This window comes from Cyprinus carpio, chromosome B2, assembly GCF_018340385.1.
Source record: "Cyprinus carpio isolate SPL01 chromosome B2, ASM1834038v1, whole genome shotgun sequence".
Lineage (NCBI taxonomy): Eukaryota > Metazoa > Chordata > Actinopteri > Cypriniformes > Cyprinidae > Cyprinus > Cyprinus carpio.
Window position 1 is genome coordinate 21,318,782 of NC_056598.1, and position 24,681 is coordinate 21,343,462.

General features: G+C 37.9%; 1 protein-coding gene across 1 annotated transcript; it reads right to left on the minus strand.

The window, feature by feature from the left end:
* Positions 1 to 17,095: 17,095 nt before the first annotated feature.
* LOC109056764 (SLIT and NTRK-like protein 3) lies at positions 17,096 to 24,379 on the minus strand. The gene is made up of 2 exons (XM_042718587.1): positions 21,567 to 24,379; positions 17,096 to 20,513 (listed from the first exon to the last, which is right to left on the minus strand). The coding sequence occupies exon 2, from the start codon at positions 20,487 to 20,489 to the stop codon at positions 17,844 to 17,846; it is 2,646 nt and encodes an 881-aa protein (XP_042574521.1). The 5' UTR covers positions 20,490 to 20,513; positions 21,567 to 24,379; the 3' UTR covers positions 17,096 to 17,843.
* Between the last annotated feature and the right edge of the window lie 302 nt (positions 24,380 to 24,681).

Consider the following 24,681-nt stretch of genomic DNA (forward strand, 5'->3'; position numbering starts at 1 on the left):
AGAGCGGCTTGTCACCCCATGGAAGAGGGGGGGGGCGGAGTGAGCAGAGCTCATTAGAATTTAAAGATTTAAAGAATTTAGTTCAGAAGTGAGGAGGGAATATTACTGTATTTATTAGTTTTCTGTTTCAGGTATGATTCTGTAGCTATGTCCATATGTCCATCAGTTTGCAAACTCGTGCTGTGCCACTAATCGGTCTGTTTTAAAACTAAGACAGAAAAAACAGACGTTTGCTCATGCTAAAAGATAAGCAGATGTATGTGTGTGAGAAAATATCATATATGTGTTGACAGAAAGAAATGACACAGCAGATAAGAAGAGTTCCTATTCTGTTTTTATTTAAGCACCATTAGATTTGAGGCATGTTCGGAACATTCTCTTGCCATTTACTGTTGCGATCAGGAGCTATTTTTAGGCAAAAGGACAGCATTTAACAAAACGTGCTTCAAAAAAGTAACATTCAAATATATACATTTTGGTTTTAATATTTTTTATTGTGTGGTAAACCGTTTTATAAATTCAATAAGGTACTCGAGGCCATGCTGTATTTTGACTAAATCACAGCTGAAGGGGTTGCAGCCACTCCGCTTCGTGTCGTGCCTAACAACCAAAAACTATAGAATACCCAAGACGTGTCACTCCTATAGTTTTTGAATGGGGAAAAAATGCAACACTTAATATGGCCGATCTATCGAACGAAGCCCCGCCTTCTCAGCAAAAGAGCCAATTGCTAAACGGTAAGATCAGTGTGTCACTGAAGCTGCAGTTAGAAGTCCCGGCTGCTATAGAAATAGTCAGCGCTCTGAGACGTGCGCTTAGGACTGCGCATATGCACTGGCTGATCTAGCCCCCAAAAATACGCTTTTTATAACACTATTTGAGCAAATAAACAATGTTTATGATACAGTTGTTGTCAGATTTCATTTGTGATTTTTAATCAATAGCTTGGCTAGCAGTTTTGGAGAATTTGATGTGTTCCCCCATTCAAAGAGATAGGAGCTGCACTTGCATGCATGAGAGGCGTTTCAAAGATGGCCCCCAAGTGACATGACTTGCCTTAAAGTGTTTTTTTCCTACAACGCCCTTCAGCTGTGATTTATTCACGATACAGCATGGCCTCTCATACCTTATTGCTTACATAAATACTACTATAACACTGGTAACAAGATTTGATACTGTGTTAAAGTATGTTGTACTTAAGACAAGGCTTAAGACATAAATCAGTGTTTTTTTTTATTTTTTATTTTTTATAAAACATTATGTAATGTTAAGGTAAATATATGATAAATTATTATTATATAAATATATATAAATATATTTTGTTCTTCATTGCTATTTATATATTACTGATCCCACATTTTTACACACAAATTACATATCTGTAATTCCAAACATTTCTTACTATTAATAAATCAATGTAAATGGGACTATTAAGAAATCACAATTGTTCAGAATCAAAGACCAAAATTTCTTAATTCTTCGAATCCCTAAACATGAGAGACATGTTATTCCGCTGTCAAATAAGAAGCTGCAGGCATAGCAGACTCGTGGCTGCGTGCATGATGGAAAATAAGTGGAGGAGTCAGGAAAGCACACAGCTTTTATGTTGCATTTGTTTTCTTTGCATCTCAAGGTTGCACTATTATTCCTGCACAAACACAGCTTCTCACCATTCATTTTGGTGAGGGCTTCTTCAATAACTACTCCTTGGAGCAATTCCATGTCATCAAAGAGCACATCATCTGTTATTGTAATGAGTCTTGACTCTAACTCAGCTCGGAATCATTAGTGAATGGATCAACCACTCTCATCAATGTGTTCGAGCCCCGGTGGGAATGTGAGCGTGATGAGGGCCCATCCAGTGCACTGTGATTGATCATTATTTTAATCACTGCAGGCAGACGGTCACGGGGACGACGTCAACCCACCACACCATTATGGAAGAGAAAAGAAATAAATGAAATGCAGGTAGGAGGCATTATTTCGAATTAGCGTCTTTATGGATTCTCGGTCACAGTTAAAGGCTTCCCGCACCTTCCTGTAAGCACCACACTTGACGCTCTGGTCCTCCAACCTTAAATACTCTCACAGCCAGTGACCACTCACAAAGATGAGTCTGCTCTCTGCTCGCTCTGTGCCAAGGGTCGTCTGGGTAGTATCTCGGTTTGCTTACAGACACATTTTGTGAAGGATTCCTTCCTAGAAATTCAGGCTAGATAAACAGAACATTTTTAACACGTAATCCCATAGGCTGCTCATTTAATGGTTTTGTTTTGAATCATTTTAATTATCTTTTTTTCTGCAATGATACTGAGCTTTTCAGCTCTGTCATTGACCTGTGTTTCTGCCACATGAATAGCAGCTCTCAAACTGCTATTTCCGTATTTCTCTGTCTTTTATGATGCTGCACAAGCACAAACAACACAGCTTGAGTAATCAAGTCAAAGGCTTTGAGATGAACTCTTCAAAAACATACTCCCACTTCTGTGTAGGAAAAAAGGTCACATTCGATCGTGTTTCCGAATGTGTGCAGTCGAGGTAAAAGAGAATGTGCTGGAAGTCTAAAAACATTAAAAGCTGATTCACTTTCTCTGTCTCTGTGGTTGAAGTGGCATATGCAGTATACACCCCACATTCAGATAATTTTTTTTTTTACAGATCAGCACCTAGATGGCCTTTGTTTTTTCCAAGCCAGTGCAGCAACGCTGGTGACAGGATCTAAAGATAGTCCAGTAGCAGATAGCACAGGGAGAATCTAAAAAATCAAGAGGACACTTTAGAGAGATTGTATCTAGAGAAAGCTAGTGTTTCTCTCTTATATGATATTGGAACGGTCTGGATTGTTTGCAGGTTCACGGATTTCTCATACAGAAAACTTATTTTGTTGATTTGATAAGATAAACTGCATTGACAGCATTCATTCATTCATTGTCTATAAAATCATCTATCATCTATCTATCTATCTATCTATCTATCTATCTATCTATCTATCTATCTATCGGTTTTTGAAAGTAATTAATTCTTGAAAAAAATTATTATGGTTTCTACAAAGATATTAAGCTATACAACCATTTTGAACATTGATAATACCAAGGAATGTTTTTCAGCACCAAATCAGAATATTAGAATGATTTTTGAATGGACTGGAGAATGAAGTAATTTTTGTATTTCAATAAATGTATTGATTTGTTATCACAAATCATGTTTTTGCTTTATCATTGTTGAAAATAGAATGAAAATTGATGCAAAAAGGATATTTATTTATTATCAAATTTTCATACATTGTATGGGTAAAATTGTCATATTCCTACCGTAAATACATCAAAAGTTAATTTTTGATTAGTAATATGCATTGCTAAGATCTTCATTTGGACAACTTCAAAGGCGATTTTCTTAATATTTAGATTTTTTTTGCACCCTCTATCTCAGCCAAATATTGTCCTATCCTAACAAACAATACATGAACGGAAAGCGCATTCATTCGGCTTTCAGATGATGTATAAATCTCAATAAAAAATTTGTTTTTCATCCAGAAAATAAATTAAATGTTAAAATACATTCAAATTTATTTCTCAGTACTACTGTTTTTAGTGTATTTTGATCAATTAAATGCACCTTTGATGAGCATAAGAGAACGCCTTCAAAAACATTAAAAGATCTTAATTTCTGCAATGTTTTCAACAGTAGTGTATGATAGGTAGATAGGTAGGTAGATAGATAGATAGATAGATAGATAGATAGATAGATAGATAGATAGATAGATACTGTAGATAGATAGATAGATAGATAGATAGATAGATAGATAGATAGATAGATAGATAGATAGATAGATAGATAGATAGATAGATAGATAGATAGATAGATAGATAGATAGATAGATAGATAGATAGATAGATTAAAAAATATTTCTAAACGAATCCTTTGAATGAACGATTCAATGACTTTTTTTCTAGTGCTGTTGGATCAACTGAAGGCTTTGGGTTGCCAAGCAACAGTGGTCATGTGATAAATAAACGGCGCTTGCTTCTGTAAAGGATCAGATTATTCTCCCTCAGTGTATTGTCGGAGGGAAAGAATAACTAGGGATGAGCTACAGGGCAGAAGTTGGAAAGATAATGCATTTACGAAAGTCTTTTAACTTCATGTAAATTGACACAATGTGCAGCTGGGTTTCTGGTGGCAATTTAACTGCCTTTCATTACGGTCAATGACCAAATTTAAGATGCAGTAATTAATAACTCAAGTGTCTTAACTGAATTCACAGCACTGAGGACTTTATCACCATACCAAGCCAAATGGATTGGCTCAATTATCTGAATAGGGAGCAGTGACCATAAAGCAGACGGCTTGAGACGTTAAATGAAAGCCTTGACACTGTTTCTGAATAATTCAATAGGAATTTCTCTTGAATTATCAATAATTGCACACCACCGATACGCCTTTGAGAGGTCATTACAAGGCACTGGGCAAAACTTGGGTTTAATATACTATCTTTATGCTTTTTTTTTTTCCCTCTAATATTCTGTGTCTCGTGCGGCAATATTTTGTACAATTAAGAAGAGTAATGATTTTTCACCAACAAAAAATAGGACTGAATCATTTTCAGTGAAATATTATTAATCATAATTCCAGTCCTGACCCAGCCTCTGAGCTGTGAAATGTATTTCTACTTTAGCAAACAACAATAATGGATAGGAGAAAAAAGAGTAAATTGTACAGCATGGTCCAAATCAACGGATAATAATTACAGCACCGCGCAGACTTTGTGTCTGCGAAGGCTGTACTCAGCCGAAGTCATTTTCAATTAATCTAGACGAAAGCCATTGTGTGAAGCAACTCATGGAATTCTCTGAACTTCACAATGCTTAATAGCACACACTCTCTGACACTCGGCTGTGCTGAAACTTTGGAATAGAATTGCATTTATTAAGCCAAACGCTATTAGATGTTCACACACGTTCGCGCTCTCTCTCTCTCACTAATCTGTCGAAGTGTTGAAATGAAATCGAAAAATATAAATACTGAAATAAGGACTGCAGTCAAACTCGCACAGAATACCTAAGGGAAATTCTACTGGATTCTGGGGGTTCAAATGTTTCAGTGCAAGAGATGATGCAATCATTTGTGTGGTGGTGGCCATGATGATGAAATAGGCATAAACAATATACCAAACAGACATATCATACAGGCTTGATGGATCTTTCTCTGCATTGCAGCAGTGTGAAAAAAAAATTATATATATATTTTTTTTTTTCCTAGCATCAGGATCTTCCTTTTTGCTCTGAGCTTCTTTGTTGTTCTAAGTCAGAATGCTTTATTGCACATATTAATGTCATATTTCAGATGCCAGCAATATGATTAAAGAAATGTTTGATGCACTCTTGGCTTGATCTAAGAAAATGGATTTAATTCAATTTAATTTAATTTAATATACTGTACATTATAATATTTTGATGACTAAATTGGCCTTTTCTTTCATTTATTTAGGCAAAGAGTATAGAAATTTAATATTGGCCATTTATCAGATATCAGCCATAACATGAAAAAAAAAAAAATGATTGGCTTATTGGTACAAGAAATAATTTTGAATATTGATACATCCTGACTTAGAAAGGTATGATGATGAAAAGATCTAAGAATGTAACATCATTAGTTACAAAAATCTAAAAAAATATATCAGTCTAAAATCAGATTTTTTTTTTTTTTTTTTTTGCTTGTGTTCTAATTCAGTAGGGAGGTAAAATGTCCCTCAAAACATCTCTTAGGATTTGCTTGGACCCTTCATGTGTTTGAGAGAATAAGAGTGATACAGGGGAATAACCCAGAGTGCTCAGACCAAAACCCAATAAGAGAATAAAAAACTTCCCTTTGGCAGGAACTTATTGTAGCTGTCCGTCTAAGAATTGGCCACAGAGGTATGTGGCGACAGCACATCTAAGCTCAGGTTAGGTATAGCTGTTGGGTTAGTGCTGCAAACAACCACAGCTGTTACTCTAGTGACTGACGTCAGGCTTAGAGTTAGAATACCAGGAGCTTATAATGACACTATGTGTTACAGGTTCAACCAAAACCTCATTTACTTTTCCCTCTCTCTTTGTGATCAATAAATTATATTAATGGTTTTATTTGGAACAAACTAAGGAGGTCTGGAAAGAGCTATGTGTTAACATTCCTATTCTTCTCACTAGTGGTACCTGGCTGGTGATGTAATGTGATAATGTATATAATATATATATAAAATATTTCAAATTCATCTTAAAAAAACTTCCAAAAATGGACCAGAAAACTATTAAAATATCTACTTCAGTTTCATAAAATATTTTGTAATTTATGTGTTATATATTTGGTCTTTAAATGGTTACGACATTCACAAGCAAGGGTCAAGTGGGCCATGCTAACCAGCCACACACTGACAGTGATTCACAGTGACAGAGCAACCAGACATCATTTATTTTCAACCATCAGAGCTCAACTTTATGCAAATGAGCAGCGACAGGACACAACAATGACCAATGGGAACACAAGCAGTATGAACACCCACAAAAGCTGGTTATTTTCCACCAAGAGGTCCTCAGATGATGCCAACCCTGAAACAAGATACAGAACTACCAAATTTTGCTATAAGTTTGATTGCATCATATAATAATTGCTGTTAATCATCTGTTTGATTACATCTTTAATTGATTTTTCCGTACATTTCTGCCGTATGTACATAAACTGAGAGCACTGATAAGCTACTACTAAATATTGTAAAAGCTTGATTTTCTGTAAAGTTGCTTTACAATGATTTATATCGTAAAAAGCGCTATACAAATAAACTTGAATTGAATTTTAATAGCTGTCAGAATGAACACCCCCATAAGTGTGCCCACGAAAACAAACACCTTAGCATTAGCATAATATAAAGACACGTCAGAACATGCTCCTTTGCTATCTGCATCCGTTGCTGCATTGTCTGCAAAATTTCTTTGCTGTACTGGTTGGGGTTGCTGAGGTTTTTGGCTGCGTTTTCAGCGTTTCAGTGGGTTGCAAGGTAATCTGCGATGACACCGCAGTGATTTAAAGCTTATTTGCAGAAGATTTCGACCGAATTCCTGGCACTGTAAAACATCCATAATTCAGTGAACTCTTCCCTCTTGGTCTCATGGGATACAAAACCTGGCTAGTGGCCTCATGGAGAGAGAGGGACTGAGAGAACAGTTTTGCTTTGCTGCAACTGATGCTAGCTGATAGCGTTCAGTAGAGAGTTCAGATATGGCTGCTGAAATGTGCTTTGGAAACGTGCCTCATTAACATCAAAGGTTAATTCCCTTAAAACAACAAGCTCTCCCTGTGTTGTTTTCAGGGAAATGCAAATTCACACTCTCTATCTCTGCAAAGCCATGAAATCCGTTAACCAGGTACGGCGCTTTGAAACGCAACTGAACTACAACTATAATCTCTTTTAATCTGTATGGAACAGATTATGTACCCAGCACATGAACAAATACCGCTGAATGATTCATCTCATCATTTTCATCTACGATGTGCTTGTTCGCAGGACTCCCTTTCATGTTTCCTCATCCTCCAAACTGGATTTCCTTAAGGCCATCGATAACTACCGTGAAACCTTCCAAATTCCGTCCCTCAAACTTATTTAAGTTGCAATTAATTTAGGACTTGCATAAAGGTTACGTAAAGTGATGAATAATGAATGGTGCATAACACCACACTGTCATTAAAAACTTCATATTTTATTAAGGACGGGGAGAGAAGCTCTGCAGATACAATTCATGTACCTCTCTAATTATCCTTGCAAATGACTTCGGGGACTAGGCCTAAATAAGAGACTGCAGAAGACAGCACCACTGCATATCATACAGCTGCCACTGTCATTTTCCCTTTCATCTGCGCTGGCCAAGGTCAGTCCCGCTCACACGTTTGATGATGCGTACGTTTCATAAACCAGGTCGAAATTAGCAGTAAAATAAAAAGAGCTGATCACTTCGAGGTTCCTTTCATAATTGATCTGAACGTAAGTTCGAAACCGTCACGTATCATTCATCTGGATTGCCAGAATCCTCCAAGCTGAAATCAAAGAGATTGTATTTAGTCACAGGCCATTTTTTTCTTCCTTGCTGGGTAAGGAGCTTTCTCTGCGAGCGAAGCACTTCAAAAAGAATTTGAATATCACTGTTATGACATGCGTGCACCTTACTGTAGCGAAATCGATTTGGCCATCTGAACCCTCATCCTCCTCCTCCCTCCGTCTTCAAGAGTCTAGACAAAGTGGAAGCCCGCCGTATTATGACGGGAGCCCCGTATTGCTGAAAATGGGCTATAGAACATGTGGGTCGCAAAAGATGAGCCATCATTTTAATGTGACATCTGTGCATCCATTCTATGTCAGGGATGAGCAGGCGCAAATTCCCAGGTAGACAAACGCTTCCGCCTCGGCTCCATTTCAATGACAGCGAGGATATCTGAGAGGATAATGGCGAGTGTCAGACTGGGAAATAGACTGGAATAATTGATACTGTGAGGGTGTTATTCCAGCAGTCGGAGTTAAGAGACGATTGGCAGCGAGCCTAAGAGCGAAGAAGACTCCCTGAAGCCGCTGGGCTCTCTGAAAACTAACCGTTCTGAAATTGAGACTAGTGATGATGTGAACAATAACCTGCCCTCCTCTGAGGAAATGAAAAAAGACTCATAATGGAAGCTGCTAAACTCTGCCTGTATAGATATACCCATTCATTACAACTGAGGAAATCATTACAGCTTTTATTGGAGCATTATGGGACAGCTTGTGAACATTTGTTTCTTTTTTTTTTGCCCCGGTACAAAATTTCCTTTCACTATGGTACTAATGAGTGGATGGTGAATCTTCTCACTCTCATTATGAAGTCTGCAGGCTCATCCCTTGACACCAACAACCTGCCATCAACATTCAAAAAGGCTTCGAGAAAACTACATTAGCGTATCACTCCTGCTCACTCCACTAAATTTCAGCAAGACTTGCGAAAATAAACTGCATGAGCAGATTCACTGGCATTAAACTGGATATTTAGAGAACTGATGTTTTAATCCATAATTCCGGTAATGGTATGTAATGTAATGTAGTACTGTAATTCACTTAAAAATGACTGTGTAATCCTTGACATTTCAAGGTTGGATTTTTTTTATAATCAATTACAAAAGGAAGATCAGTCTAAAAGTCATCATGAAACGGAAGTTGCAATTATCTTTTCTTCCCTATTGTGACATATATCAGAGTCAAACCTCTTCGCAAATGAAAAAATGTATCATGGGACTTGATTTTGTCCATAGGAACTGATTAGATTATTAGACTGCTGTTGTTTGCTATTTGCTGGCCTCTTATGTGAGTGACAGGTTGCTGGAGGGAAGGTATATTCGTCCCGTCCTCATGCCAGTGCACACATCAGCAGAGAAGAGATGTCTATAATATAGTAATAGTAAACACTGCAATATTCTGTTAAAATATGAATTATGAATTCATGGTGACTTTAAACATCATCAAAACTACTGTTAATGCAGACTGAGAAACACAACCCACAAATAGCACTTTTTTTTTTTTTGGTTAGATATTAGAAATCAGAAATCAGGCACAACAAAAGCCTTCTATTTTCTTTCAAAGGACAGTTCACAAAATGATGTTTCTGTCATGATTTACTCACTCTCATGTCAAATACAAAAAGGACTTTTTTGAAGAACACTAGGGAATAAACAACACTGAATCCCATTTACTTTCAATGCATGAAGAAAAAAAAACCCTGAGACATTTTTTTAAAATATCTTCTCTTGTGTTTTGCAAAAGAAAATAGGTCATATGAGGCTTGAAACAACATGAAGGTGAGTACATTTTTATTTTTGGATGATCTGTCCCTTCAAAGATGCACTATACGTAAGTTTGGCCTCTCTATCACCATCTGTGGGTTGAAACATTAAATTGCCAGTTTGGGGTCTTTTGAAAGAAGACTCTTCTGCTCACCAAAGCTGCATTTATTTATTTTTTAAATACAGTAAAACCTGTTATTTTTGAATTATTATTATAACTTAAAATAACTGTTGTCTGTTTCAAATTATAATTTATTTTTGTGATGGTAAAGCAGAATTTTCTACAGTCTAAAGTGTTACATGATCCTTCAGAAATCATTCTAATATGCTGAATTGGTGCTCTGCTCAATAAATATTACTTATTATTAATAATAATGGAAAAAAAAAATTCATCAATGTTTAATTAGCATTTATTGGAAACCGTGATATTTTTTTCAGGATTCTTTGATGAATAGAAAGTTCAAAAACAGCATTATTTAAAATAGAAATCTACTATCACTTTTGTGTCCTTTATGAATGAAAATATTATTTGTTTAAAAATGGTCATGTACTTGTGGAGTTGTTTTAGGATGAATCTGATGGTTTAGAGGTATACCTCTGTCTTTGATCACAATATCAGAGTAGGTTTGTCTTTCTACACCAAAACCAGATGAAAGAATGTGCTACAAAGCCACTGTGCAAAAAATTGTGTTGTCTGACCAAATAAGTAGCATCTCTTCTGAACTCATTTGGATGAATGACATACAGTAAACCTGAAAACAAAGGTATAACAGTGGTCAGTGCAGTATGTGACTGTGCATTCAAGTAATTTCAGCAGCACTAGCAAAACCAACTGGAACTGCAACAATAATGATTATTTCCAAACAGATTTCCTAAATGCTCTACAAAAAAATCAGGTCGTTCCGCCCCAAACAGGTTGAGCCAATGATACACCGCTCAAACAAATAGTGCAAAGTTTTGATGTCTTCATGAATCACGATTTGCATTTTGTCATAAAAATGAATTGTTTTTTTTGCATATTGCTTCCTCTGGAAATGTTCCAAAACGTAGGTGGACTCTATATACATAAAACAAATATTAGTCATTGTTTTTAAGAGTTTAAAAGATGGTTATAAGAGAACAAAAAGGTTTAAAAACTCAACTTCATCTTAACTCAAGACATCAGTATAAAAAAAACATGCCCACACACACTTCTTAATGTTAGCTAGATGTTAAACCTCTGCAGATAGTTGTGAAATAAGCACACATAAAATTTAAAATAGATCCCAAATGTCTAAAAACTGACAGTGCTATGCTCTTCTGTTCCTGCAGTTATATTAAGAGCCCTGACTAATGATCTGTCCTTTATCTCAGCCATGCAAAGTATATCTTCTCTCGCCTTTTCCTTCGCACATCCTCTCTTTTCCATTTCGTTCTCTCGTGCATCTGTCGACCGAAGCAAATGTTCGTCGAGGATCTGGTTTAGAGATTTCATTTCGGAGCGCCATTTACACAAGCCACAAGCTCCAAATGAGTTGCAACACGCTGCAAAAACAAAATATCTAGATAAATCTACCACAGCATGTCACAATAAATCGCAGCTTTCCTTCTCCCTCTTTTTTGGTTAGCATGCTTTTTTGCAAGCCTTTGAAGAGAATGTTAATGATCACGGAAACCTGTGCCAAATAGCTCAGCGATGAATTTCTTTTCCTCTGATCAAAACTGGAAGAGCCTGACACTGAGTAAACCCGGCTGGAGTCCCAGTCGGTATGATCTATATTTCATTGTCTCAGTAACATCTGTAATTAATCACTATTCTCAAAATGAATGCAGTCTGTCCCCTCTTCTATTTTTTATCATATAGGGTCAGCACTCTCATTTAAATGAAGGAAAATGGAGGGAAAAGAAAAAATGTGTGGATATTTCTCGCCACAGATATTTCATATTCATATTCTTAAGGTGGAAGGGCAAAAGACTCTAATTATGCTCTCTTTGTAATTATATTGTTGCATCCAATATAAAAAATTAACATTATTATGTCTTATCATGCAGAAACACTGCATAGCTTCAGGTTGCTTATAAAAACATTGCAAAACTATTTCTGTCATTCTGTCAAAACAATTAAAAAAAGGTTGCACTTATACTGTACATTTCGCTAGTTGTCATGTTATCTAGCTCGGTGGAATCTTGTAATTAGCTAAATATGGAAACTAGTGTTCTATAATGAAATTAAATTCCACCATTACTGCAGTATATTATTTAATAACATGGCTTTCTAGAATAGATGATTCTGAATGGTCAATTATGCTGCTAGCATTCAGATATTTCCTAATAGACTGCAACAGTGCCTGTCTGCTTTTTCAGTGGTCTTGTTTCTTAAGTATTTTTCCTATTCATTTTCCCTTAGGGATAAAAAAAAAAGTCTTTGCTTTAGAGTTATAAGCCATGAACCAAATCAACAAGCTACAAGATGAATTACAACGTTACAAACTTTAATTTGAAGCAAAAAAGTCTTTGAAAATCAGAGAAAAAAGAAAAAGGTACAAAACTGTCTACTTAAAGGCTTTACTGAGGGAAAGAACTACTATCCCATTAAGCACTAAGAATAGCAATTCATTAAAAAAACAAAGGTGAAATATGAAACTATTGATTTCAATATGTTAGTTATATATAAAACAACATATTTTCATATTTATTGCAAAATATGCATGTTATGGATATTGTCGTAGTTTGAGAGTGTTGGGAGGGTTCAAAAAAGCATATGCTATTGACGTAGCTCATAGTAGATCTGTCTTTAAAGGTACATTATTGTTTAAAATCAATTCCCCTGTTCACAAAATTAATACTTCTAAAAGCAAACTGTTGCAAACTATATTCACCATTGTCCATGGTAACGCTTTTTATTTGTGCAAGTATTTTTTTCTTAGATTCAAGATAACACAATTCAACATTTCATGTACACGTATTTATTTATTTAGTGATCAGCAATGATAATGTACAATCAGATGGTCATTATTGCAAAATAAACATCTTCTGGCTAATATAAGATTGATACAGTCCCGATTACCTTGTCATATTTTGTGATAATGACCAACTGACTGTACATAATCTCTAACATAATTTTCTATAATAAATGATTGAGTAGGACATTAAAATGTGTAGTTATAGGATAATAAAGAGCTATAACAAAGAGCTTGCTTTGTCCATTTGAGCTTTTTCTGCTTTATTTTTTCGCCTGTTTGTATGTTATTTTTCCATATTTAGTTCCCACCTGCCCAAAGCAGCTCTATCTGACACAGACGTAAACACCTCTGTGTAACCTTCAGCATTTTTAATATTAGTATAATAAAATCATCACTCCCATTGTGCGCACATGTCTGTCTCTTTCTCCCTTTATATTGTGTAAGCTGCAGAAAGACATTAGAAATTTGCTAGGTGAAAGATTCTTCCTGGAAACATGCTGCTGGCAAAAACATGATCAGCAAAATTCTCGATTGAGAATAACTAATAAGCCTAATTAAAAAATAAAACGCAGTATAAAAGCATTCCAATGCTATCTAAACTTCGAAAAAGCCTGTTTTGTTATATAGTGATTTCCAGTAAACCCTTTGGCAGATATCACAGATAAAAAGCATTACTTTCGAATGTTTAAATATACAAACTCAAGACATTCAAATAAACAAATACCACATATAATTTGCTTTGTTTTCCTTTTGTCTCCCCCTTCCACGCTGATCAAGTTTTCTTAATGAAAACATGTAATTACTGAGACAGTGATGGTGCTCCGTTAGATGCCGAGGGTCAGATCAATGCCCTCCCAGCCAAGACAAAAACACAATTACACTGACAGATCTCCCATAAATGTCCAAGAACTACAGCAGATGGTGGAGTTAAGAGACGGTGCTGATGGCTGCATCATAGTGTACTAGATTCTAGATTCATCCTCAAATGCATAAAACAGCTCCCAGTGCAGGAAATAGCACACTGCAAAAGCTGCACAGCACAGCACAAGGCATTGCAGAACGCCTTGCTGATACCTTCTCTACCCTTTGCACAAAAGAAATTCAGCACCACGGACAGGGAATAACCAGCTCACGCTGACTATATCAGCACTGTGCACTGTATGAAGAAATTGGGCATAAAAAGTCACTCGTCAGACACTAAAACACAACTTTTCTCCTTGCTGGCAGAGTTTAATTCCAGATGAAGAAGGAAAAGTAAAGAAGGAGAAACAAAAGATCTGGTTTGACAGCAGCCTACTCTCTTTTCCCAAGACAAAGCTCTCAGCATGGTGTCAGAGCTGCTTCAAACAGAGATTGAACCTGTACAGCATACAAAACACCAGCCTGTTCTTGCACTGGCTGTACATTTAGAGAAGTTTGTGGTGTGAGGTAATATTTTCTTATCATTTCCTAAACTAGCAACCACAGTTTATCTTTCAGTCAGGGTTTGTGAGCTGATTTGAGAATCAGGTTTTTTATCTTTAACCAATAAATACCAATACTGATATTAAATATATTAACATGCTATACTATTTTGTCTTAATAAATGAAAAAGAAAAAAGAAATAGAAAATAAAACACTAAAAATCATTTTAAATTTTAAAAGTGATTTTAGGCATTGTAGTGTACAATATGAAAAAAGAATATTAATTTTGAAGTTACATTTAAAAGTGTTATTAAATTATTATTATTATTTATTTATTTTTTTCAAAAAATTAACTTTATCAGTGACATTAAGACTCACGTAATATAAAACAATAAATATGGAAAATGAAAATGAAATATTATATATTAAATAATCACTGATTATTCACTGAAGATTAATATACTGGACAATAACCAGTATGGTACAGATTTTGATATTTTGCATCCTTACTAAAAGAGCTGCATGTGGTAACAGCTAAACAGTCTGATTTTTTTCAAATCAAAAATGTTATCAAGCTAAATACAAGATTTGTTGACAATAGTTATATTGTCTCTATAGTTATATTTGCTGTTTACCATGTCAAAAGTATAGTATACTGTAGTACAGTAATCAATAGGGATAAAATTAGTTCAATAAAACAGAAAGATGTTTTAAATTAAAATCTTATATCTAAAGACGTCTTGTGGCTTTTTCATTTTAAACGAAAAATGTGGTTTCTAAAGAACCTTTCCATTTTCTCTGTGTCCCCTACCTGTTCCTTTCAAGCACATTCTTGTTATTCCTCTTTTCTCTCTCAAACAAGCAACTTCAATATAGTGAAAGGTTAAAGAGCAAACCACATGCAGTAAATATCACCCAACACAATACCGCAGCAATATTGGTCAATATAGAAAGGTATCGTCAATATTAGAAAGGCATTTGCTGAGGGTTTATCAAAACAATACCACACCAAATTCTTGTCAAAACTAAACAGATCTATATGCAAGGCAGTGCAAACTTTTTCATATTTTTCTGCTCAGTGATACATTTTGAGCAAGAACAGCTCTGACGACAGCATGAACCATGTCCAAGCTGTCCAGCATTTCAACTAAGTAAAATGACAACTGCCTGCACTGTGGTGTCCCTGAATTTCCCAAGGGGCAGGGGTTTTGATGGCATGTCTGAGCAGAAACATTACAGGCGTGACAGCCAGAGGAAAAGGCCACAGTCTCCGGTAAAAATGCAAATGTCAGAGAGCAACGGCACACACCGTTTGCTGACTAATTGCATCCCATTGAAAATTCTGCAGGTACTTTGTGGCTCATTTACGTGTTGGGAACACATTATCCGCGGTGCGACACATTACATTTTCGCATTCATCGCCATATGTCGTGTTCAGAATTCATAATAATGGTGTTTTGTTAAATGGCTGTTCTGAGAGCATTTTTCAGAAGTAATTATTAACCTCATAATGATGCCACTTTATGTTAGGAGCCTTCCCATCAAAAAAAAGTCACACAGTACTATCAAAGAAAGTAACTGCTGGTTAGTTTGATTCCATCAACCATTAAACATAAGCTATCATTTCACATTTGCCCGTTTTTCTCTGTTCATGGTCTCTTGGTTAAATGCCACTTTGTCTTGGCGAGGCACATGAGCACTATGTAGCAGAGCAGCTGACTGCCCCTGCGATCGCATTCGCTGCATACAGGATCAGTTGGCCAGGCCGTCTGTGGGATTGGGCGGCAGAGGCATATAATGAGGGTTACTGGAGTGGCATTGAGAGGATTATCTCTCCTCATACTTTGGACAAAAGCTTTGTGAATTATCACCGAGGAAAGGTGGTTAGGAAGCTGCTCTCTTTGACAAGCAGATCTGGATGCCAGAAGCAGAAATGCCGTTATAAACGTCCAACTGTGTAAATGATGGATGGCCTGTGAGGGATGGAATCTGCCAAGTACAACATTAGCAAAAATAAACAGGGGCAGCGCGATAAGAGCCGATCCACGCTCTGACGTTATCCTCCTTTCACACACGTGTCCTTGGACTTTCAGCTCATTGACTGGCCAATTTCAAGAGAAGCCGAATCGACAGCAAAACCCTTTTGTGAGCAGCTAAAACATTCAGGCACACACTTTCGTACTTTAGACGCTCCATTACTTTAATGTTTACTGTAGCTCTTTGAAATGGGCTAATGTGTTCAGATAGCTCTGAGTGGAGGTTTGTAATTGCATTTCATGCAATCAGAGGAGAAATTATGGAAGAAGATCATGAGAATGAGGAAATAAAAATGACAAACGTCAAATCGTGGGATAACGGAACTTCGACACTCATAAATATTCAGTTTCATCTCTTTCCAGGTTTGGTTTTATTCAAGGCTTTTACAGTATGATGCCAAAGAGGGTATTTTTCTCCCTTATGCAATGCTGCGTAACTAGGTTAAGCCAGCTTATGCATGGTGAATAGGTGTATCTAACTGATGCCCTCCCATGGACACTCAGGGGACTGGAGACTGCAGAGGATGCTATAAGAATGCTGCACATATTCTCTCCTTCCTCTCCTCCAGGTCTGCGAGTGACCTGACAAGAGTCTTTCGCAAATTGACTGTGTCAATATCATGCAATCTCTGACAAATTTCACACTGCTATTTACTAGTTTCCAGCATATCAAGGTCTAGTTTGAAACACTTTGTTCTTTCGGATCTTGCCTGAAGCATACTATAAGCACATGGATAAAGTGCTGTGTGTGTGTGTGTGTGTGTGTGTGTGTGTGTGTGTGTGTGTGTGTGTGTGTGTGTGTGTGTGTGTATGCATGCTATGTTGAGGCCAAAATCTACATGTTCGCTACTCAAAATGGTACAGTTTGCAGAACTTGGCTTAGTTTAGCACCCTTTATTGAATTTGTGGGTTTTTTTTTTTAAAGGAAGGCTAAACCAGAAGCATAATCGTTATACACTGATTTAACATGATGTCTTACAATAATAATTGCAACACTGAAATCTAAGAATAAATATATGCACAGATCTGTCTTCGCCTTTTTGTGTGATAGACCATGAAAAGGTACATCCATAGACATGATCGATAGTCCCCAAGCTTTTACATGTGTTGACCTTAACACATTAAAATGTCCATAAAACCATGGTCCATAAAACCATTCAATAAGTCCCAATAAAGCCAATCTACTCAATTTGAAAATACAGATTCAACAAAGCACTTAACAGTTATACAATAACTGCAGTATCTCTATTGCTGAAGGACCATTTTCAGTTAAATAAAAAATATTTCTGAAGTTTTCAATGCAAACAAGTTAAAAGCCAAGACCAAACGCCCTGCATTCATATGTATAATTTGCGTCACATGTTTACCAACATCGCAAAGTCTGGAAACAGCAGTGGATCCTTTTCCCTCTAATGTAAATCTATGTATTTTAGATAAATAAAACTGTGATACAAAAATACTCATTTACAACATTGCTGGCTGCTCTTATGAAGGCACTTTAAAAAATCGGATCGAGGGATTTCCTCCAGAGCAACCTGAGGGAAAACCGTACCATCGCACATTGCGTAAATTCTTTTTCCATCTTACCATTTTCATTTTGGATGTGCAGTCTTATATCTGACAGGTCTTAAAATTGATATGACCTCTCCAGCATATCAATGTAATCCATCTTTGTTTTGAGTCTAGCCCTCAGCTCAGGGTAATCACTTTGGGTTTGATTAGGACATCCTGTCCTTGTCCCTGTGGTGGTTGTGATCATTTGCTTTTGTCTGACATCCTGTTTGGCATGTGGATACTCTGAGGGAGGGTGCGTGTGTCTGTCAGACAGGTTGCTAAACTGGGATGTTGTGCCAAAAAGACTGTCCACTAATCCCACCTTGGGCGTGGGACCTTGGCTATCAATGACAGTCGGGCAGAGTATTCCGTTTTCATGGAAGCTGGAAATGTCACCACACGGCGCACCGACAGTGACAATAGTGTTAATGGGGGAGCTGGAGATCGCCATGGTCCACTCCTTTTCCTTCTCCACCAGCGTTCTGTAGTGCGATCCGCTCTCTTTTGTCTCTGTGAATGTATGCTTCTGCCCTGACTCCTGTCCGCTTTTGTAAACAGGGTTGCTGCACATGTGTGAGGAGGGAGCACCGATGCTATCGTACACGTGATTGGAAGGAGGAGTCTCTGGTAAGGTGGGTGGCTGCTCTGTGAATATTCCACATTCCATCTGAATGCCTGCCAGGCCCACTTCCCCTTGTTTCCTAAAGGGTAGCTTTTCGCGCTTTTTAAGAGCATATGCGCAAAGAGCCGCAGCAGCAAAGAAGGCAGACACGAACAGAACCAGCAGGCTGAGAATGAGAACAGAGAGGGGTATGGCACCTTTCGGCGGGTGAGGCCCCACCTCGGGATACGTGGTGATAAGCCTGCTATCTGATTCGGCGGGAGAGAGCGAGGACTGTCGGAGCTCAGGGCAAATCACTTCAGAATTCAGAGAGCGTAAATCTTTTCCTGAGACCAGCTCGGGGGTCTTACACACCACTTCTCCGACTATGACTACTAAGCTCAGCGTGTCCAGCCACTCTTTGAGAGGGATGATGTCGCAGGAGCAGTCCCAGGGGTTCTGATTCAGGTCGATCTGGACGACAGCATGCAGGTGTTCCAGAACGCCGCTGACTGGGAGGCAATGAAAGTAGTTGTTCCGCAGGTTCAGGCGTGTCAGCGAGGTACCTGCGAATGCTCCCACGGGCAACGTTCGCAGGAGGTTGTTGTTGAGAAAGACTAGCTGCAGGGAGGGCATTAAACTGAAGGCAGCCGGCTGGATTTCTCGTATCTCATTGTACTCAAAATACAAATACTCAAGGCTGTGCAAGCCATGGAACATATCAAGAGTTAACTTTACAATGTTGTTACCATTCAGGTAAAGGCTTCTCAAATTAGGGAGATTAACAAAAGCCCCCTCTTGCACGTAAAATATCTGATTGTTTCCTAAGTGCAATAAATCAAGACTGGAAAAATTCCAAAAATCAGACTTGTAAATTCTCTGAATGAGATTTCCACTCAAGTAAAGCTTCTTAGCGTTCAATGGTCGAGGCATTAACTCGGAAATGTTCCGAAACCCATTTTCCTTACAATTGACTGTCAAGCCAAGGTCATTAATATGCAAGTTACAGGTACATCCAATGGGGCAAATGATCGGTATAGGCGGCCTCGTCTGGTATCCGGCTACAGGCGGCTGATTAGGGAACACGCTGCGCGGTGTTGGTGGTGTCTTTGAGGGCCTGGGTCTTTTTGTTGGCTTTGGGGGTCTTTCTCTTTGTTCCACGGAGGAAACAGTGTTTTGATTGGGGGAGACTATAGACGACGGCTTTGTAGGCCTCGCCCTCCCTGTGTAGAATGGTAAGTGGAGAATGCCTAGAATTGACTCAATCTCGGCTTCATTCAATAAGGGACAAAGCTCACTGCGTTTGATCTCTCTGAGGTCCTTTCCGTGGAGGTGGAAAGGATACTCGCATGTGATCTCACCAACAACTGCAGTGTATGGAATCCGCTCCAGCCAGGCTTGGAGCTGGATGATATCGCAGACACAGTTCCAAGGGTTCTCCTCCAACTGGATCTCCATGAGACTGCGGCCGATATATTCCAAAATCCCTTTATAAGTCAACGTCTTTAGTCGGTTGCCTCTCAAGTCAAGGTGCGTGAGAGAGACAGATCTGAAAAGAAATGCCGGCAGCATGGGTATTAAATTGTCATTAAGGATGAGCACTCTGAGTTTGTGGAGATTTCGGAACGCCCCACTGTCTATTCTCTTGATAACATTATAGTCGGCCTGAAGGTATTCTAAACTCTCCAGTCCGAGAAATGTGTCATTCCGGAACACTTCCAGTTTGTTTTCGTGAAGGTACAACCTCTTCAGGGAGCTCAAACCATTGAAAGCCCCAACATGGATATCCTGCAGGGCATTATTGCCCAGATTAATGGCCACTGCATTGTTCAAGTGCAGAAAGCTGTTGAAGTAGAGCTTCCGTAAAGAGTTTTTCTGCAGGTAGAGCTTGAATGGTCTAAGCCATGACTGTGAGACTTGGCTAATATTTGTAAATCCTTTGCTGTCACAATGAACATGAAACAAGCCTTCCTTCACTTCGCAGTAGCAGGGCTCAAAGCAAGGCTCGTCTATTTCTTCTGAATCATCAAGTAGAGGGATAGGAGTCATCCATCCAAGTGCAATTGTGCTTAGCAGTGTAACCCACAACATGCTTTCACCAAAAGCAGGCAAGTGCATAGCCTCAAGAGCTCCTTCACTGCACTGAAAAAAATACAACAGTTTTAGTGGCGTGAATACAAAGAGGATGATGAACACTGCTCAATACAAATGATGTTGACTTTTGACAAGTTAGTCGTGATATGACTGTAGAATAGGGGAGGTTATCATCTATACAGTATGACAGAGCAGAATGCAGCTTGGGTGCTTTGACTGCAGGTGTTTTTTTTTCTGCAAACAATATACTCGAAAAATAGAGTAAGGCTTCAATAACCAATGTCAGCAAATGCACTAGAGCTTAATATCGACTTAAAAGAATGCCTGCTGCATTTGTTACAGTGATATTGAGAAGAAGCAAAATATGACCTAATCCATTTAAAGGCATCATGCTTCTCTAGAGGTTTCGCTTTAGTTTCTAAATCAGCTAATGACTCTGGAATATCAATTTGACCTCCATGGAAAATATTACTTTCTCCCCTCCTCTAGGAGCACCTATTAGCTAATGTGCACGGCAGGGCACTTAGGAATGTGATGTTAATAAGACCTAGGTTATATTGATTGCTGAAGGAGTATATGTGCATACAGGTCATTGAAATAATATAGCGACCTCAGACTGCCACTAATGCATGCAAAGCATTTTATTGGGAGCAAAATCTTTAGGGTAACAGAAATCATTATTTTGCAGTTGCAGTACTTTGAGGTAAAGTATGATAAAAAAAAAATATTTTGCAACAATACAAGACACATAAATATTTTTAAGTCAAAGTTAAACTGAAATCCAGCCATTGCTCTCTTCGGCAGAACAGACCCAAAGATCAGATCCAGCTTTGAACAGAGCATGCAATACAGACATATAAGGAAACCATTCAAGCACTGCATGAAAAAGCTGAACTTATGGAAGCTGAACACAATGTTCATTAGCTAACCAAGAGCGATTCACGCCCTTATATTACGCGGTCAGAGACATAATTAACACATAATGATAATCCAATGCGCTAAAATTGTATTCTATTAGCATTCCCCTTTGTCCGCCTTTACCACCGCCCGCGTCCGGATCCATATCAGAGGCATTAATGAGCAGAAATGTGCGCTACTCACTCAGGTTACTGCAGTGGAATTAAAAGAGCGGAAGATGGACCACTTTAAATGATGCTGCTTCTTGCCATGTCACCACCGTTGAACCGCTTCTTCTTCTTCTCCTCTCCGCTCTCGTGGTGGAGGCAAATAGGAGAGCCGAAGACGTGACAGGACTGCAATGTCTCAGAAAGGTTTGCTTTAGGATGCAGGTCCGCTCCCCTGACGAGCGCTCAACAGTGAAGACTGCAGTTCAGCACCACTGTGAGGACTGATGATGAGCGAGATCTTAGTACATTTCGGTTAGAAACAGTAAGAAAAACTAAACCGCTTCAAGTATGCAAGTTGGCATGGAAATAAATCACAGGATGGCGCTTCCTCGGACTTCGGTTTCCAAGTAAAATATATTGCACCGAGCGCGCGCGCCCGCTCGCAGCCCTGCTATGAAACGCTCCAAATATGCGAAGATGATGAGAATAATATGAACGCAGCAGCCGGCGCACAATACACCGTTTCAGGTTCAGCTGGGCTTTTTTTTTCCCGCTCGCTCTCCTGAGACATGCACGTTTGTTGGAATTGCGTTCATTTACGAAAGAAAGTAGTTGAGATTGTTGGTACCTGAAATGCGTAACGCGGGTTATTTACTTTGTTGTGTCACTACATTGTCGTATTATTAAATAATACTGTAACTAGAGCGATGAGGCTTCTTGGGTTACTTGTTCATCATCCTTCACGGTATTAGCACCCTAACAATTTAATGAAACCTTATTTTGGTTACCATGGAAACATAGTGCCATCTGCTATTGCACAACAATGTGGTGCTTCATACTTGGGCATGTTGCTTATTTTGGAACTGAGAATGAACAATGTTGACTTGATGCCCACTTTTGCTGATTTCTCATATGGCTGATTAATTAATCTTATAAATCACCAGTTAATTACTTCATAATGAGTTTGTCATTTGACAGTGATATGCATAGAGAAATAAATGTGATTTCTCATGAGATCATTTTGGTTTATTGTGGAACAGACCATCCTGCTTCATTTTAAGCATTAACTACTAAATTCCTCACATATATCTAAGTAATATTCTGAACACACAAGCATATCGACTTTACTTTTCCCTTTATTCTGAATTTCCCACAGGTAACAGAGAATCTGAGCTAAAGCTGGTTAATACTCCATCTCAGCAGCCCTCTGTGCCTTTGAGCATTAAAGCATTTTCCTGAAGATCCTTAAAAAAAAAATCTTTAATGCCATCACACAGATCAGCGCTACAGATCTGAACATGTTCCAGTGAATTAGCTAACGACAACAGCTTCCCTTCTCTTCTAAAGCCTGTTAAAGGTGATTAAAGCAGTGTTTCTCCATCAAATTGCTGCAACGGTATTTACAAGAGCTGGAAAAATACAAACGAACAAATCATTAGGAATTCTGGGGTTGTAATTATAAGGCTTTATATGACTTTATTTGCTATACGTGATGCTGGACATTCATTTTTCTGCAGCCATCACATAGCGAGGAGGAAGAAAGCACCGTGATTGACAAGATAGTAATGGGGTCCAGAAACCCAGCCGTCTCTGAAAACTAATGCCTGATTCTGACCTAAAGCATATTTCAACCGCCTTCAAAGAAACAATTCAATCTCCCTTCCGTAATAGTATAATAGCCATGCCATGCTTTTCACACACTGATCAATTTAAGCAAGTAATTGTGTGTAATTAATATCATTACAAAAGATTAGCTTTGTTTGAAGAATGATTATATTAAGGATGTACATGATTTTCACCACCTTTGACTAATTAACAAATCACTTCAAGCACTCTCATTCAATTATAAATCCCCCTCACATGAAACCAACAAAACCAAATGTCTCAATTTGCAACAACTGAAGAGACACAATTAGAGGTGCAATTTTTCCAGAAAAAAAAATCACCATATGTAATCTGGTGGTCAGGCCATTTGAAGCTCATTTAGCCTGAAGCTGGTCATTAATTACCCAGAAGATGAAGGGCGTCGCTGCCACTGAGGTGCTGGAGAGGGGGGTATCTGGATCCACAGGTGCTGTTACTATTTAGTTAGGCACACCTCATGGATACCACAAAGCAATGACCTCTCTCCTCACACACATGGACCTCCAATCAAGAACGGCCGGCCTTGAGCAATAACCAGTGTTAAGCTAATTAAACTACCCTCCCATTTTAAATAGGATATAAATCAGTTGCCATGGGAATCTGTCCTTTGGAGTCCCCATGTAAACTCCTGATGGATTAAGTGCAGTGGATGAAGGGTGCTATTTTAGAAGCCCTTTTAATACATGCAGAAGTTCGCACAGACAGGCACTAACACATAAATGCTAAAATTATGAATTTGATTTTTTTTGTGCTGTTTTTATATTACAATATAACCAGATAATTGTAAATGCAAATCATATTTTCCATTACATACTAAAATTTACAAAATAATCAGCCTAGCAACAAGACAAACACTGCAGCAATGTTACTGTAATATTAACACATTAATACTCATGTGCTCTGAAAAAAATAGCATTGGTTGAGTTACCGGATATACAGTGTTGCCATGGATGACTGCAAATAGTAGGAAATATCTGACTCTGAATGGTGTGACTGAATCTTATGTTAAATCATGTTTTCATGAAACTATTCAGGGCCATTCAATAAAGGGTGACTGTAGGTAAAGTGGGACACAATAGCTTAATCAGCTATCTATTATGTGTATGTTCATCCATTAAAAATCAGCATTCATTTCTAATACAGAATGACACTTATATAGCCATAAAGCATAATTTAATCATCCACTTTACCTGTATTCTTTGCACAGTTGTTATTTGGTGTTATATTAATCATTTTGAATTTATTTTGCTTTGAATTATTTAATTTTTCACTGGCATACTTTTATTATCCTTGGCATAAATAAATGTTTGCACAAGGGCTTTTTCAGTCTCATTTGTTTGCTTGTTCGAGTGCTTTTATGGCCTAGCATTTCCTTGTCAAAAGCATCTTGTTAAAAATTGAAATGCACCAGACCTAAACTCAAAATATTGTGACACAGCATTTCGCAAAACAAGAGTAGTGCTCCAAGGGAAATCACCTCTTATCATGTGAAGCATCATACTTGA